Source organism: Betta splendens, chromosome 2, assembly GCF_900634795.4.
Source record: "Betta splendens chromosome 2, fBetSpl5.4, whole genome shotgun sequence".
Taxonomy (NCBI): Eukaryota; Metazoa; Chordata; class Actinopteri; order Anabantiformes; family Osphronemidae; genus Betta; species Betta splendens.
The window spans coordinates 21097989-21113713 of NC_040882.2; the positions used below are offsets into that span (position 1 = coordinate 21097989).

The window sequence follows — 15725 nt, forward strand, 5'->3', positions numbered from 1 at the left end:
ACATGTCTGCTTCATTTATTAGAGCCGCTGGACGGACAAAAGGCCAGCGCCGAGGCGCAGGGACGAGCAACAAGTGAGGAAGCTCATTATGTGCGCACAGGAAGCGTGACACGCGCTGCAGAAGACAGTTCAAGTGCAAAACTTTACAACAGCTCTCTACTTACAACTTCTTAAAAATATCCATTTATTCTTCGTTATATGTCTAATTAAACCTATTTGAGGAAAGCTAAGGATTAAACAACAGTCTTTAATACAACCCTCAGACTCAAAAGAAAACCAGCTGAACATTTACAGGGAAATCCAACAGGCTTATTCAGACGCTCCATGAAAAAAACATGTACGTCCCAATAGTGATGCCTTCAGCAACAGCAAACATGAAGACATTAACAGCAGACTGCACATTTCAAAGCTTCCTCCACTGGAATGACTGTGTGGATGGGCACATCATACAAATACACATACATATTATTTGTTCTGACTTATTCAGAAGTGTCTGCTTTTACACAGACCTGCATCTACAGACATTCAGATAATCAGAGGAGACTTTCACTGATCTCCTTTAGTGCATTTAAAAGCCTCAGAGGATGCTCTCTGCAGCTCTGAGAGCATCTGATTTCATCAGAGATCATTTCCAAGAAAATAAGGCCATTTTTCTTTGGCTGTGGGGAAACGTGTTCCTCCATCCTTTTCGCTTCAGCTCTGGAGCAATCACCAAATCTCTTCCTTTTTCTTTGCTTGCTCTATTGAAAGCACTGCCGGTGTTGGTGTCCCAGGTTCAGAGGTGTGCCGCCGGTGTCTCTGCGTTGGCCTTGCTTCGACCTGGCCCGGCTATGGGCCGGTCCCTCTCCTCCCACAGCGTGATCCCGTCACAGGCACAGATCCGTTTGGGATTTTCAAAGAGGCCTGCTGAGCGGGCAATGATGCCACAGGCCAGCCTGGAGAAAACAAGATGGGGTTCATTTACTGGTAGCTCTGTCCAAACAGGTTATCATTCGAAGGAGACTTTTCTGCTGGCGAAGATTTTAATCACTTCTAAGTATTCGAGTTCTGAATCCTAATAACAGCATTATGTCTTAATTAAACCAGAAGCCATGTGAGAATGCACCACAGGCCCAACGTTACCAGAGTTGGAGCCAAGAAATTCCAAAAGTGTATTAATACTAACATATACTGTTGCTGACTCACCTTTCCCCAGAGTTTCCAGTGTGCTTGGAGAGAGGGTGACCACCTCGACCCAGGTCGTCCTCCTGTGCATCTACCACTAGGGACCGGCCAATCACATCCCACACCTGCAACGTGGAGCAGAAATGGAGCTGAAAGCCGCTTTGGGATATTTTTTTTTAAGAACTGGATGTTAACATCCTGAATTACGTATGTGCGTGCGTGCGTGCGTGCGTGCGTGTGTGCGTGCGTTTTACCTTTAGTTGGCTGTCCTCTAGTCTAAATGTTGCTCTGCCATCTGGTCCAGCAACAACATTTCCCAGATCACCTACATGCTGATCAACAACACAACCATAGAATTAAAAAGACAGACCAAACAACACTAAGGAAATTAATGATAAATAAATGAAATCTACTGATATGCCGACTTTAACAGAGCGCTCAGTAATCAGACTCTACTATACCCGCTCAGAGTCCTCTGGGGATCCATGTTGTCTTCCATGCGGGTTGTAGTGCTCTCCACAACTGTAATGGAGACATTGCATACCTGCTATATCAGTATGTTTACAGTGAGATACTGCAACAGCCACATATGAACTGAGATCAGATGTCTGAACGATGTGATGTGTGTCTGGTTTCCCTGTCAAAGTTGAATCAATCTGTTAGTGTTTACATTTCTCAATATAAGATATTGATTTTCTGACTGTAAATCAATAGATATGGTGCAGGACTCAACAGGACTCAGGTTGTTTTATAGAAATGTGTCAAGAACTGGTAAAATGAGGAAAACAATAACATTCATTCATAACTGACTGTTATTATGAACTTATTTAAGACCAAACCACATAGGATGGCAGGTTATCTACAACTCCCAGCATCTTCAGCACTGTGTTGTGTGTCCAACTGCAATAAAAAAACATTATGAATCCACTAAAGCTCTGAAGCACTACGAGAATTATTAAGGACCATTACCCCTTTACACAAGCCTATAGTATTATGACTCCGAGCGGATGATGGCCACATTTAATATATGACAGTGGGTTCTTGTGTTTTGGCTTCCTCATTAATTTTTTACATCGTAAAACACAACATACTCCAGTACGACTCCAGCTCCCACTGTGACCTCATTAATAAAACATATAGTCGTATTAGCGTCATTCTGACAGCTTCAACTTTTCATTAGTAAAATGATGAAAAAAAGAAAAAAATTACTAAAAGCTTAACTAAGGAGTGGCCAAGCCATTATGAGCTGCAGAGGCCATAGGATTAAATACATAATACATTATAAGACAAGTGTATTTAATACACTGTGTGCATGTTTAATAGACAAAAGAAATGAATTATGTATTCAACACATTTGTAAGAGCTTAAGGCTTCACTAAACGCCCTCTGGTGATCAACACCGAATGCAAACAGAACTGACTGATTTAAATTGTTTACAGGGTAACTCCACTTTAAATAATAGAGCACCTACAGAATCTTTCACATGAGTGCAGCTTGTGTATTTAATGCTATGTTTATGTGAGGATCACATCAAACAGGATCTCGCCTGGTGCCCCTACCTGCTGCAGTCCCGCGTGAGGTCCCCCAGCGCGTGCACGTGGAGGCCGTGAGGTCCAGGCTGCAGCCCATCGATGGTCCCATCAATCAGACATCGCTCCTCAGACAGCTGCAAAAAACGCACCACCCCCTGGATTGGTCCCACACCAGCCATCATGGCCACTGCTGCCCCCAGGTCTGCAAGAATAAATCACTGGTTCACCGCTGTTCCTTCCTAGGAGCACAGCCGATGATGACCTCACCCCACAGGGCTGCTGTTCTGAGCATGTTCTGACCAGGTTGTTCAGTCGTCACCATTTGTCACATGCTCATATCTTCATACCAGCACATTTTCATGCATATAATTCATCAAGAGGGGGATGAAATTCATTTGATAGCTGAGATATCTGACCACTAACAGATGCCATGATGAAGATGTTATTCCCTTTAGCTGTCTGTGATTATGTGGCTGGTTAGTGTATGTGTCAACTGGATCAGTTATCTGCAATCTTTGCTCAGCAGTGAAGTCAATGACGGCACCATTGTAAGACTGGTTAGCCTGGATTTACAGATTTCTACATTTTCACATACATAAAACGAGGATTTAGTAAGTGACGTTAATAAACACAAAACTACAAAGTTTGTCAGTACTCTAAAGCGCCTGGTCGTTTCTCACCTCGCTCTGATCCTCCGATGCCCTTCAGCACAGCCCTGCGTCCGGTGCTTTCTATCAGAGCCTGAACCTCTGCACTGGCCAGAGCGGATTCCACCAACACCTGCTCCTTGCCCACGTCAACACTGACCGACTTCACTCCTGCCAACAAGGTAAAGCCAGTTTCATTTCTTCTAGCCTGAGTTTCAACATTTTAATATCAGCCGCAGCTAATGTAGGGGACCCAGCGGAGAAAATTAACATATATATACATATATGTGTGTGTGTGTGTGTGTGTGTATATATATATATATATATATATATATATATATATATATATATATATATATATATATATATATATATATATATATATATGTAATTGCATAAAGAGCAGTCACCTGAACTGAGTACATGTCAAACTTATTTAAACTGCAACTCAACAAAAGGCTACTGAATATTAACAGTGTTTAGTTTTATTTATTTGCACAAGAATAAGACAGTGAAGTGGGGTTGTGCGTGTTTTTATGTTTGTGCTGGGTAGATATATATGTAATGTCGCGCTACTACGAGACACCGGGGGCTGCTCCTTTCCTCGTGCTCCCTCACCCGGTTTCCCGTCCAGAGCAGCTCTGACCCGATCAGCACAGCTCTCCCACGTCATCTGCACCGTGAACTCCAGCTGTGAGGGAGAGAACACAGCCAACACCTGTAACCGCACAACCCCGAGCTGCAGCCGAATCACGCGCGCCGTCACTTTGTCACAACGCACGACACGAGGTAAGAAACGAAGGCAGAGGCGCTCAAACCTTGGTGGGTCTCTGCGACTCCATTCCGTGGCCGCACGTCACCGCCTGCGCGAAAAACAGTGTCTTGAAAAGGAAACTTCCCACTTTTTCAGAAACGGAAGCGAACCAAGGAACTGTGGCCGCCGCCAGGAGCCGCCATCTTGGTGAGGTCACGGTGACGACGCTCCGCACGTTACCGCCACCGGGTGTCGGTGTCCCGCAACTGCAGAAAATGAAAATTCAATGGAAAAATTATGTTTTTGTTTCATGTGAGATGAGATTAATCATCTAGTTTATAATTATTATCATTAGTTTAACATTTTGGCTCATTTCCTCTATATTAACGATGCCTTTGCAGTAGACTATGTCAGTTTACATACATGTAAATTGCTTTGTATCACCTTCCTGTATAAAATGTGCTATTTAAATAAAGCTGTCAGCTCGTGCAGACTCTTTACTTTACAGTATTTGCATTAGTACACACCATTGGTTGTAGAGCTGTATGCAGTATTATAATTATACAGTAACATAAGATATATTTTAAAATTTGTATTCATAATGAACAACAATCACCTACAGTGGTAAATCAAAATTGTGAGAAATAATTTTGAATGCTGACTAAATTCAAGTTTTATTTTATCAAACAATTTACCTTATCGCATAACTCATCATAATGAACTTTTTTACATGTCAAACTTTTCCTCCTTTTTGTCTTGTGGCAGAAATAGACTTCTACCTTTATTTCTATTCTGCACTGCTGACACATTTGAATTTCCCCTCTAGGGAAAAATGAGTCAAATAACAGGTTGACAGAGCTGTTATTCATACAGAAGGGAAGGAAACTGTCCAACAATAATGAAACCTCAGGATCTTCAACTGAAAAAATATATTGCCACAAAGTAGCTGCTGATGGATGTCCATCGCTTCCCACAATGTGACTCAAGACATTTCATAGGAAGCTGCATCTCATTGTACCACCTATGTTTCTAATGTCTTTAAGCAGATTTACAACCTGCTGTAAAGTGAGCAAAACCAGTGGTTGCTAAGAGACTGGAAAAACACATTTAACTCCAGGTATTCATATAACGAGCAAATTACTGCTATGATAATAATACAAGTACCACTGCAGGTATATGAACATAGAAGCAGAACAGAAATCAGCCGTAATGGTTTTTACCACAGTCAGGTGGGAGGAGGAGGAGACAGATGATTGTAGTGATTGATTCCTCCGTGGCAGCAGGCAGTAATGATGATTGCTTCCTCCAGTATGTGGCAGCCTTCGATCCAATTTGATAATGTTTATAGATTATTGTCACAAAGTTGATTTGCAGATTAAAGCTTGCATATTGCCGACAACCACTAAGCTGATGACTGCTTCACAGATGGAGCTAAAACGTGTGTGTCCATACATACTGTACCACAGATAAACCACTGGAGGACCCTGATGTCGCGTAAAATCTGGGTCACAAGCCTAAAATAAAAGCTTCTAAATCGGAACCTCTCCCGTTTAAATTTGTCTCGATTAGTTCAGAAAGTGGCACAAATTTGCCTCTCGCGCAACATGTGTGTTGATCCAGAAACACGTCCGTCATTACAACTGAACAACACAGAGAGGCCGATGTTTTACACAGTAGAAAGCCGGATGGCAGCCCAGCTAGAACACAGCTCCTTCTGTATGTGGTGGCTCATTGACTTTGACCTTTGACCTCAGTAATATGACCGCAGGAATGAGGAGATTTGAGCCAGCGTGCCCTCATCTCGAAATGGCTTCACAGGCTTTTTAAGTGCGTGCTGCTTTTTCCTCCAATACTCACACTCTCGCGGCAGCGATTAATTTATTCGGTGCATGGGAAACGATCTAAAGCCTCTGCCCTTACGCTGATCCTCAGCACTGAGCTCTCTGTTCAAAGGAGCGGAGGCAGAGACACCTGAGCCCAGGGGAGGGGGATTTCATTAGCACACAAATATGCGTGCAGAAGCGCGCACACAGCATGAAACCCAATCACTACACTGTCCACAGCCGAGTCATAGCCAGTAAATAGCAGCAAGCATTCAAGGCAGACGGAGGAACGAGGAAGAAGAGGCACAAAAGACAAAGCTGGAGAAACGAGACCAGTCTGCACAAGGAGTCTGACAAAGAGGAGGTTGTGGCTGTGGAGGGGATGGAGTTGACAAGCCTGTTTGGAACAGTGGAGTTTGATGTGCACTAAATGAGGCACTATGTGTGCTCTTCTGCTGCCGTTGGCGCCGAGCAGCAGGTTGTGTTTCCTATTAAAAACTTCCAAGAAGGTGATGCAGCCAGAAGAAACAACGCAAATGGCTGTAAGTTGTTTAGAGACGAGAGTAGATACATTATCGTGCAGAGAGAAGCTCGGGACAAACACCTGACAAACCGGTCACACATGTAAATCATGTGTTCAGCTCAATCAGAACAGACAAAGTCATCTTTCATTTAGCATCATCACGCAGCTGCTGGACTGCAGAGCACAGACAGGGAAGACGAGCGAAACAGGAACAGACACGGAAATTAATGATCTACATCCATGTTGGTGTTTCCCAGCATTTAACCTTTAAAATATTGCACACATTCATCTGTACAAACAGAACGCAGACGGGAAAAGACACTTTTATCAAAGAACAATCGTTTCATGACCACTAAGCAAACAACATTTATGGGGAGTTGGAGAAATCCAACTCCCCATAAACAGGCATCAAATTTACATCAAGCAACCTTGGTCCAAGCGTGCTCAGTTCAGCTCCCCTCTTATCTCATATCTACAGTTAAACCCACCGCAACGTCTTTGTCTTCTGTGGCCATAAGCCTCGTTAAAGGTTTAACTTTGTACAGGATCCTAAAACGATCTAACGGACTTAACCATTAACACGTCTGTGTTCTATTATCAAATACCTACAGTCACACTGGTCAGGTGGTCACTGCTGCTCTGTCCAGCACTCAGCGTCCCAGAGTCCCCGTCCTTCTGTTGCCTTCCAGACTGGTTTTAATACGCTCTGTCCTCCAGAGGGTTCGCTTTGGAATTTAATTAACCCTCGTAAAGAAGGGAGAATGGACTGAAAAGACAGGAGTAAAGTGGCAGCAAAACACCTCTGCACAAACGCATCATCCTCCTCAAAGTAGAAAAAAACTGACTAATGTAAAAACATGAAAATGGCCAGAGGTCGCAGCCCCTGTGCTTCTTTCTCAGTGTCCAAACAGAGCTGCATACCTTTTACAGCTCGTCTGATTCCAGAGAGAATCAAACCGATGACCCTGTCCACGCTTTGCCGGCGACACCCACCATAACCTCATCGCGCTGAATAATTCAGCTCCCGAGAGCAGCGGTGGGGCCTGTTAGGGGTGTAAGGGACCCCACGGAGGTTGAGGTTGTGGCGCAGCCCAGCCAGAGAGCTCCCGGCGTCTGCTGATTGCAGCCTGACGGCTCAAATGGAGGATGAAGCCGAGCGTGTCCGTGTGGACGGCGTCCAGGAGAGAGACCCCCCCCCCCCCAGAGGCCCAGGGAGCACACAGGCCTCAAGTCCTTAACGTTCACAATGCAAAAAACTAATCTGTAACATTTGCTGACTAGAAAGTGACAAATGCAAACGGATGTTTTTACACATTCGATGAATCAACAGGCCTCAGAAATGCAAGAGATTAAACCGAGGGAAGCTCCCGCCTGAAACGGATTTTGTCCACTCAGCACAGAGACGTCATTCACTGCTGCTGAGCCACAAATAAGCTTAAAACAATGAGCGCAATAAATTCTGATGCCGGGACGGTTTAACAAGCTGCAGAGCAGCTCCACAGCTCATCACAGAGACGATCAATAGGCAGAAGAGACGGCGTGGCCCAATCAGTCAGGGCTCCTGTTCCTACATGAATAATGACCCGTGTGGAGGCGGCAACGCAGCACCTCATTAAATCATATCGCTCACGAGTTCGGATCGTTGCTCAACCTGCGTGCGTCATGACCCAGCATGCAGGAAAGCGCAGTGAGGTCACGGTGAGGAACGAACCAGAACCGAATCAGAGGACTGGAATGTGCTCAGACGTGACGTCCGGGCCGTCACTCACCTAGCGAGACACGGACAAAGGGACGCTCGCAAGGAGGCGCTGAGACGGTGACAGGGGCTTGTTTGTTCTCTGCCGCTCACCCACTCAGCAGCAGCAGCAGCAGCAGCAGCAGCAGCCAAGGAAAGGGCTTGTGGTACAAGCGAAGGGAAAATAACCTGTGTCATGTATTATCCCAACAATGATCTTTGTTTGGTGAAGGCTGAGAATAATACATGAGAGAGGCCCCGCTCCTCCATTAGCCCGGGGTCCCACAATGCGCCCCTGACTGCTGCTCATTTCCATATGAGCCTGTCATCAGGTTTCAGTTCAAATTCAAATGACCCTCATTAACATGGTCGGAGGATTTCACACTAAAGGGGGGGGGCTACAAGTTGTTTTAAACTCCATCATCTATCATATATTGCGTTTAATTAATGTTACTGGCGCATGGGCGAGTTTCCGTTAAGGTTGTCCATGCGCGTTAATGTGCACGCGCGTGTCTGTGGACCATATGTGCTTGTTGTGTGCCCGCGTGCCAAGCGACGGCCCATCATCCCCGCATCACAGACGAAACACGCGCATTGGCTACCGAGGAGCGAGAGGGGGAGAGAGAGAGAGGGAGAGAGAGAGGGGGCAAAAGAGAGAGCGTCTGCCGTTGAGCCGCGCGAGGAGCTGAGTGGCGAGGAGCCTGCGATGACAGACGGGCACCACCTCGGCTGCTGCACGGACCCGCGACGCGTGCACGGCACCAAGCGGCACCACCGAACGGCGCCGGCACCGAAGCAGCGAGTGTAGGCTCAGAGGCGGAGGAGGAGGAGGAGGACCGGAGGCTCTGCCAAAAATAAAGCGATAAGAGAAGGAGGAGGAGAGGGGAGGAGAGCGGGGGCAGGCAGCCGGCTGGCCGGGACGCGGAGCCCGTGCACGAGGACAAATCACCGCCACGACCGTCACGTCTCTGAGATGACAAAGGTGAGCGGCGGCGCGTTGACTCTTGTGTAATGTCCCCATCTCCGTCCTACATGGCGTCTTTAATCCCCGCGGCAGAGCGGTGGACACGTCCCGCGTGCCGTGAAGGAGAACGCGGGGCTGGCGTGGCACACGAGGCGTTATCACAAAGGCTCGCGTGTTTGTTTGTGTCTCCGTGCCGCTCCGTGGCGGCGTGGGGACGGTCCACGGGTGCACGGGTGACGCTCGCCGTGGCGCTGTGACGGTCCACGGCCACATGTGTGCCTTTTTGTGGGAATGCGCGGCGGAGTGATTTCATCCAGCACGACCCCCGAATCTAATCTGATCTGGCCCACATCTCGCGGTGTGAGACCTCCCGGGGAGATTTCTGTTGTTTATTAAGTCTTAACAAGCGTTACGCGCGCGCGCGCGCGCGTGTTGTGTATTATGGGGATGAGTGAAGAGAAACAATGTTTATCGCGTTTGTGCCGAGGCTTGTCAGGATGATTGATTTGTCCTGTTCAGTCAGATTAAGCGCGCGCGAACACCTTTGCCGACAAATTAATTAAACTGCTCCGAGATTATCAGCGCGAACCCACTGATGCGCGAGGACGAGAGAGGGGGGCAGCAATTAATGACAAACTATTTATATCCGGAGCTTCATTGGGTGTAGTTTGCGCTACTAACCCCGATAGCTCAGTGTGGGCTCGATAGTTTCCACGAGGCAGATGGAGGTGCTCGGTTTGGGTTTGGATGAAAGTTAGATGAAGTCCATCCGTCCTGACTGGCGCCGGCCTTTATATGCAGCCACTCACATTAATTATTGGATTTAATGCGTGGGGGATTAACGCTGTCCGGGATCGACCGGCCGCACCGCACCGAGCCCCGGTCCCCACAGCAAACAAACCCACCGCGGACGGTGTCGGTGCCGTGACCCAGGCCGCGCGTGGAGCAGGCGGGAGCCTGGAAGCGAGGTGTCATTTGAAAAGCTGTTAAATCAGTGTAAGGGGAGGCTGAGCCGGCAGATGTGATGTGACAGGTCCCTCATTCGAGAAGGGCCCTTCACGCGCGTTCAGCTGCACAGGGAGGCGATGATTTGGTTTTTGTGGCGTGTGAATGTGAAATACAGCAATGCAGCCAAACCCGACGTTCTAACCTGTGACTTGGTTTAGTAGGTAAAAAAGCGAAAACGAACAACACACTGTAAGTGGAGAGTCGCCACACGTTGATACAGAGACAGAATAATGTAACATTACGTATATAAATCACCCAGCAGTAGTTTCATAAAGGTTTGTCAGCCGTTATTTGTGCGTGGGGCAGATGTGGACCAAAGGCATCCGCAATAAAGCAGGTAGTCATTTGACAGAGCGCACACACACACACACACACACACACACACACACACACACACACACACACACACACACACACACACACACACACACACACACGGTCTGCACCTGTTCTCCCACTGTCTGTTTGTCATCCTGGACCATCACCTGTTGATTGGACGTGTCCGCGTCTTTATACGTGTTTGACACGTATAAAGACTGACTGGATGATAATAAAGGCGCACACGCGTCCATAAAGTTTTTTATGGGGTCATGTGATAATGTGGGACAATGTGTTAGAATGTGAGTTGTTGTTAGCAACAAAAGGCGGATTAGAGCCAGAGCCGTTATGAGCCGTTGCAGAGCGTTAAGTGCTGCGAGTCGGAGTCCGAGACGCCTGATCCCGGAATCAGCTGGAACTCAACGGGTCCTAACAACTTTTAAAGAATGTATTAAACCAAGACAAGAGGTGAGATTAGCGGCTTCGACGGCTGAGCGGAAGTAGGAGCTTGGACAGGAACGAGTTGAAACGGACGCAGCGCTCGTGGTCCGGAGACGCGTGCGTCACTGATGCTCAGGCGGCAGCAGAGGATGCGCAGGTCCCGATTCAGGTCCGCTCTCCTCTGACGGCGCGTCCAGTTATTAGAGAAGGACGCGGTGAACTGACAGCCCCATCCACTACAAGTAAGTAATAGAACTGGAGGCAGAAAAACGCCCACAGACCTTAAATCCGATCGCGGGGGTTTCAAACTCACTCCTACAGAGCGTCGTCGACCGAGACGGAGCGAAGTCCGACGTGGAGGAGCTGGTAAACCTCAGTTTAAAGGCAGATCACGTGACAGTAATCAAAAACCACATGACAAAAAACGAAATCTCGGTAAAAGAGCATTCAAAATAAGAGGGAAGTAATAAAACATTAGGAGAAGTTAAACATTTAGGAGGTGAAAAAATGACACTGACCTCTATATTATTATTTGCAAACCGAGCGTACAGGAACTTGGGAAGTGTCACTATAATACCTCCACCTGACTTCAGCCTGTCTGTCTGCGTGTTCTCAGCCAGGACAGTTAGGACGAGGGCGGGAGCTGGCTTAATAAAGTGTTTTACGACAGGTCATTTACAAGCACAGACCTGAAAAGGTTCTTTTTTTCTGACACGTCCACTGGAACGAAACAGACCCAGTGATGAATGTGCGCTCACTTTGGAGAATAGCAATGCAGGGAGTAAGAATAGAGGCTGAGAGGGGGTTAGGAGAGAGAGGACACGCATATACTCCTAAACACACACACACACACACACACACACACACACACACACACACATACACACACACACGCACACACACACACACACGAAGCATCTTTGGAAAAGTCAATATGATGAAGTGTGTTGTGCTGAAGATTAACTGCGTCGCCGCGTTGAACCTCATCATGAGAGTCTCTTTGGACAGAGGCCTCCCGTTAAAGGCAACGCTCGGGGAAAGAGGGTTATTTCTACAGTATTAGTCGATGATACACGGCTCAGCGTGCGGCGTCCCTGGACGTGACTGCTCTCAGGCCCTCAGCCAAAAACACACAACTGTTTACTGCTTCCCAGGAAAACTGCTGTAACACTCACTCCGTTATTCTTCCCAGTCAGGCTGTTTGCAGATGTTGCCCTAAAATAGAATGTTTAGACGTTCAGACACAAGCGTGCCCTTGAGCAAGAGGATTTGACCCTAGAGTATGTGAAAATAAGCTTTTATCTGCTTAAAATGTCTTATATTATATAAGCACATTTCTATAATTAAAACCGTGATCAAATAGTCAAATTAAATAATATAATAACAACAATTGGAAGTTAAGCCTTGAGGTTTCTTCGCTCCTATTGTATAAGATGTCAGGTTGATTCGTACAAACGCCGGCTGAATCAGAGTCACTTAGTTCACCTTGACTTGTTGTTTAACCTTCATTTAACCTGCCAGGCCAAGTCGGACGGGATTATTACTGGGAATAATGAAACATGACAAGGGGAAAAACCCTCCTGATGGTGATTTAGGGCAGCAGACAACATGACGGCAGGAAGCACCAGGTCCAGTCTTTGGAGTGGACGACCCTCGGGTGCAGGCGTTCGCCGTGCTTGTCTCCGCCGCCACGATCAGCAGGTCTTTTTCATGCGCATTAATGGAGCCGGAGTGATTAAAGCGCCTGTGATTAAAAATTGACTGGTGGGCATCTGAGCTCCTCACAGTGAACTGGAATGTGTGTGTGTGTGTGTGTGTGTGTGTGTGTGTGTGTGTGTGTGTGTGTGTGTGTGTGTGTGTGTGTGTGTGTGTGTGTGTGTCTTTTTTTATGCAACGTGTGGATGTGAGCCCAAGCGAGATTAATGCTCCATGTTAACAAACCTTTTGGTTTGACCCCAGCCAGATGCAACAACACGCGCACACACACGCGCACACGCACACGCACGCACACACACGCTCTTGAGCCCCTGTTGGGTTGATGCTGGGCGTGAGCGACCCACACACAAACACAGAACACTGGCCAACTTTCAGCCACTTTGATGCATTAGTGCAAAGGTGCATTTTATCCCTGTGATGGGATCAGATTGATTTAGATGAAGAGGCAGCGCTTCAATATTTCAGATCAGTAATAAGATTAGAGGTGAGGCATGTTCATGGAAAGGGTTTGAAGTTGGGATGAATTTCCATACCTTCCTTCTTCTATCACTGAGTCCTATTGATTCCCCATCAGCCCCGGCCGGACCACAGTCTGTCCATTAGCGAAGGCCTGCACCTGGACACTAATGAGCGAGTGAAGACTGTGATGATGTTACAGGAGACCAAACATCTAGAAAGCTTTTAATTTGGTAGTCCAGCTTCTGTCTGCAAACAGATGGACGGGCGTTTGCTCGGGGTTTGGGCCCGGCTCCAGGCTGCTGCCCTCGGCGTGGACGTCCCTCTGCCGGGTTTCAGCAGACCCTGGATTAAAGCGGTCTGGGCTGGAAGATTACGGACAAAGTCCGGGCTCTGGATGACCCTGCTGCTCGCCTCCAAATCCATTCTGCAGATAAAGTATGATTTTCATGAGAAAAAACGCTCTTTTATATCATTAGTAAACTTGTCCAGAACAATAAGCTAAATGAATGGGTCATCTGTGTTGACGCTGTTGACTCTGTTTTGGCCGAAGCGACAGACTCACATCAGCATGTTGTTGAGGGCGTGAAGGACGGCGGGTCGGGTCGAGTCAGCTGGGCTCAAACCTCTGGCGAGGAGAGGCCACGCAGCATCCGCGGCCTGGAGGAGGTTCAGGTTTCTAAAGCTGGATAAACAGCGGAGCGATATCAGGGCGGGCAGGTGACCTGGACACACAAATCGCCGCCGCGTCACAAATCCTCATGGTCCAGACTCGCCAGCGAACCCCCGACATGGACGCGAGCCAGACGGGCCGCCGATCGATACGGAACCGGCGTAATGATAACGGATCGAGTGTCACGCTCAGCCCTGCGGCGCATGCGATTCAGCGCCGTGGGCCCACTCAGCGCGATTGGCGCTGGACGGGCCCACGAGCTATAAGATGATCAGATTCAGTCCAGATGCTGCTTTACAGTCATTACCGTACGTACTCCTATGGACCCGACGTTCAATAGAAGTGCTATGATCATATTATAGAGATGGGAGTCCACCTACAGAATGATGTTAGTAAACTATTACTTACAAGTCGCAATGTGTAAATTGAAGTGAGAAACTGCATTAGATTAGAGCCATTGTATAAACACTGATTACTGCTTTAAATGTAATCAAAGCCCCGTCGCCCCCTGAGGTCGTGTTTACGCTTTTTAAAGCTCCCGTCCTCCGTTCGTTGGAGTTTCCCACCCGAAGCTCGACACGAGGCCGATCGCCGCTACGATCGGAGATTTGGGCGTGTTGTTTACGGTGCTTTTTCCCATGAACCCAGAGGAAACACAAACCGGCTGCGAAGAGAAAGACGAGGCTCGCTCCACATCAAACAGGCCGGGCTGCTCCGCGTGGCCGTAGCCACTCGGGTCCGGAACAACCGGCCATTCGATACGTTATCTATAGAATCGGTCGCACGAAATAATCCAGAAACCGGAGCCTCGGAGGCGAATATCGCCTTTCAGCGTCTGGCTCAAAGGAGGGCTTCATCTGGAGGGTCTGGGTTCGACACAGCTGATGGGGAGCGCGTTGGTGCTTTGTCTTCAGAGGTCGGTTTAGACACAGGCTGCGTCTCGGGGGGTTTCAGAAGAAATGGCAGGATTTTGAAAGCAGTGAAATTGGGACTGACACTGATTTGTTCCAACAGTAATGGGATTTCACCTCAAAACCTCAGTTTTGTTTGTTTAAGCTGGAAAATTTATTGTTATGGGAAACCCAAAGATATCAGAAGGCTTTTCTTTGCTGGATGATCTGATTTATTTTGTAGACTCTGGGAGATAAACTACATAAACACAGACGTTAATGCGTTTGATTCCTTTTCTTTGACTGCTTCTCCTGCACGACGAGGCGTTCGGGCCCTCTGAGGCTTGTTGTTGCTGCCTGAGGCCTTTGATATATTTACCTGCGTGAATGTTTGTGGGTGTTATTGAAGGTTGGTGCTTTGTATTCAGGCGTCCTGAGGCCATTGGACCTGTCTGTGTCCTCACACACACAGGTCTGACCCTGCTTCTGTACCCGCGAGGACCCCTGTGTGTCCACTAACCACCGTGAACCACGCTAACAACTGGGTCTACTGGGGGGAATAATAGCATCCTACTCTCCTAATTCAGGGAGGAGATGTGAACAAACCAAATCATGAAATCTGAAAAAAATGCTGCCTCCTTGTCTTGAAACACTTTGGCTCTAAAATGCTGAAAAGCACTAATTGAAGGATATGAGATCCAATCTGAAATTAACACATCGAGAGTGACTACTGGTTGGTGACACATATTTTATATATTTATAACATTTGTAATTATTGCATCCCGGATCACCAACTCCTTTTTCAGACAAAAATGAAATCCTGAACAATCGTGACATTTTGTGACATTTCAACAGGTCTTTGACATTTCTCATTAATCAAAACAGGCTTGATCAGAGATCTCTCGCTGCAGAGTGGCGACAGCTCCGACTCTGACCAGCGTAAACCGTATGTTGGCTGAGGGGAAGCTTGGGAAAGTAAATGCTGTGATGTTCCAGTGGAATCCCAACGCGCCTCCGTGTGGTTCACTCTGTCCTTTTGCCTGCGCAGCCTGCAGCACCGGCACCACGGCGCGCGGGCCTT

General features: G+C 47.5%; 2 protein-coding genes across 4 annotated transcripts in view; one reads left to right on the forward strand and one right to left on the reverse strand.

Moving 5' to 3' along the window:
- Window positions 1–10637, reverse strand: LOC114842654 (copper chaperone for superoxide dismutase-like). The gene is made up of 9 exons (XM_029128375.3): window positions 10597–10637; window positions 4162–4363; window positions 3962–4034; window positions 3377–3514; window positions 2724–2898; window positions 1626–1686; window positions 1419–1496; window positions 1186–1289; window positions 1–935 (listed from the first exon to the last, which is right to left on the reverse strand). The coding sequence occupies exons 1-9, from the start codon at window positions 10620–10622 to the stop codon at window positions 776–778; spliced, it is 1017 nt and encodes a 338-aa protein (XP_028984208.2). The 5' UTR covers window positions 10623–10637; the 3' UTR covers window positions 1–775.
- gal3st3 (galactose-3-O-sulfotransferase 3) overlaps window positions 8822–15725 on the forward strand; it is a 23276-nt gene continuing 16372 nt past the window's right edge. For 2 of the 3 annotated variants that reach the window (XM_055506818.1, XM_029128362.3), the window contains exon 1: window positions 10638–11151. The gene's annotated coding sequence lies outside the window, so the exon portion shown is untranslated. Of the gene's footprint in view, window positions 9161–10637; window positions 11152–15725 lie in introns of those variants that run through there. The other variant, XM_029128337.3, reaches the window with a different exon arrangement.

Bases quoted from the DNA above. Each gene is read 5' to 3' on its own strand.
- LOC114842654 (XM_029128375.3), bottom strand. From the start codon at position 10,622: ATGACAAACAGACAGTGGGAGAACAG. The intron at 4,035-4,161 runs GTTTGAGCGCCT...TCTCCCTCACAG, and splicing joins AGTCGCAGAGACCCACCAAG to CTGGAGTTCACGGTGCAGAT. The intron at 1,687-2,723 runs GTAGGGGCACCA...TCTCCATTACAG, and splicing joins CTCACGCGGGACTGCAGCAG to TTGTGGAGAGCACTACAACC.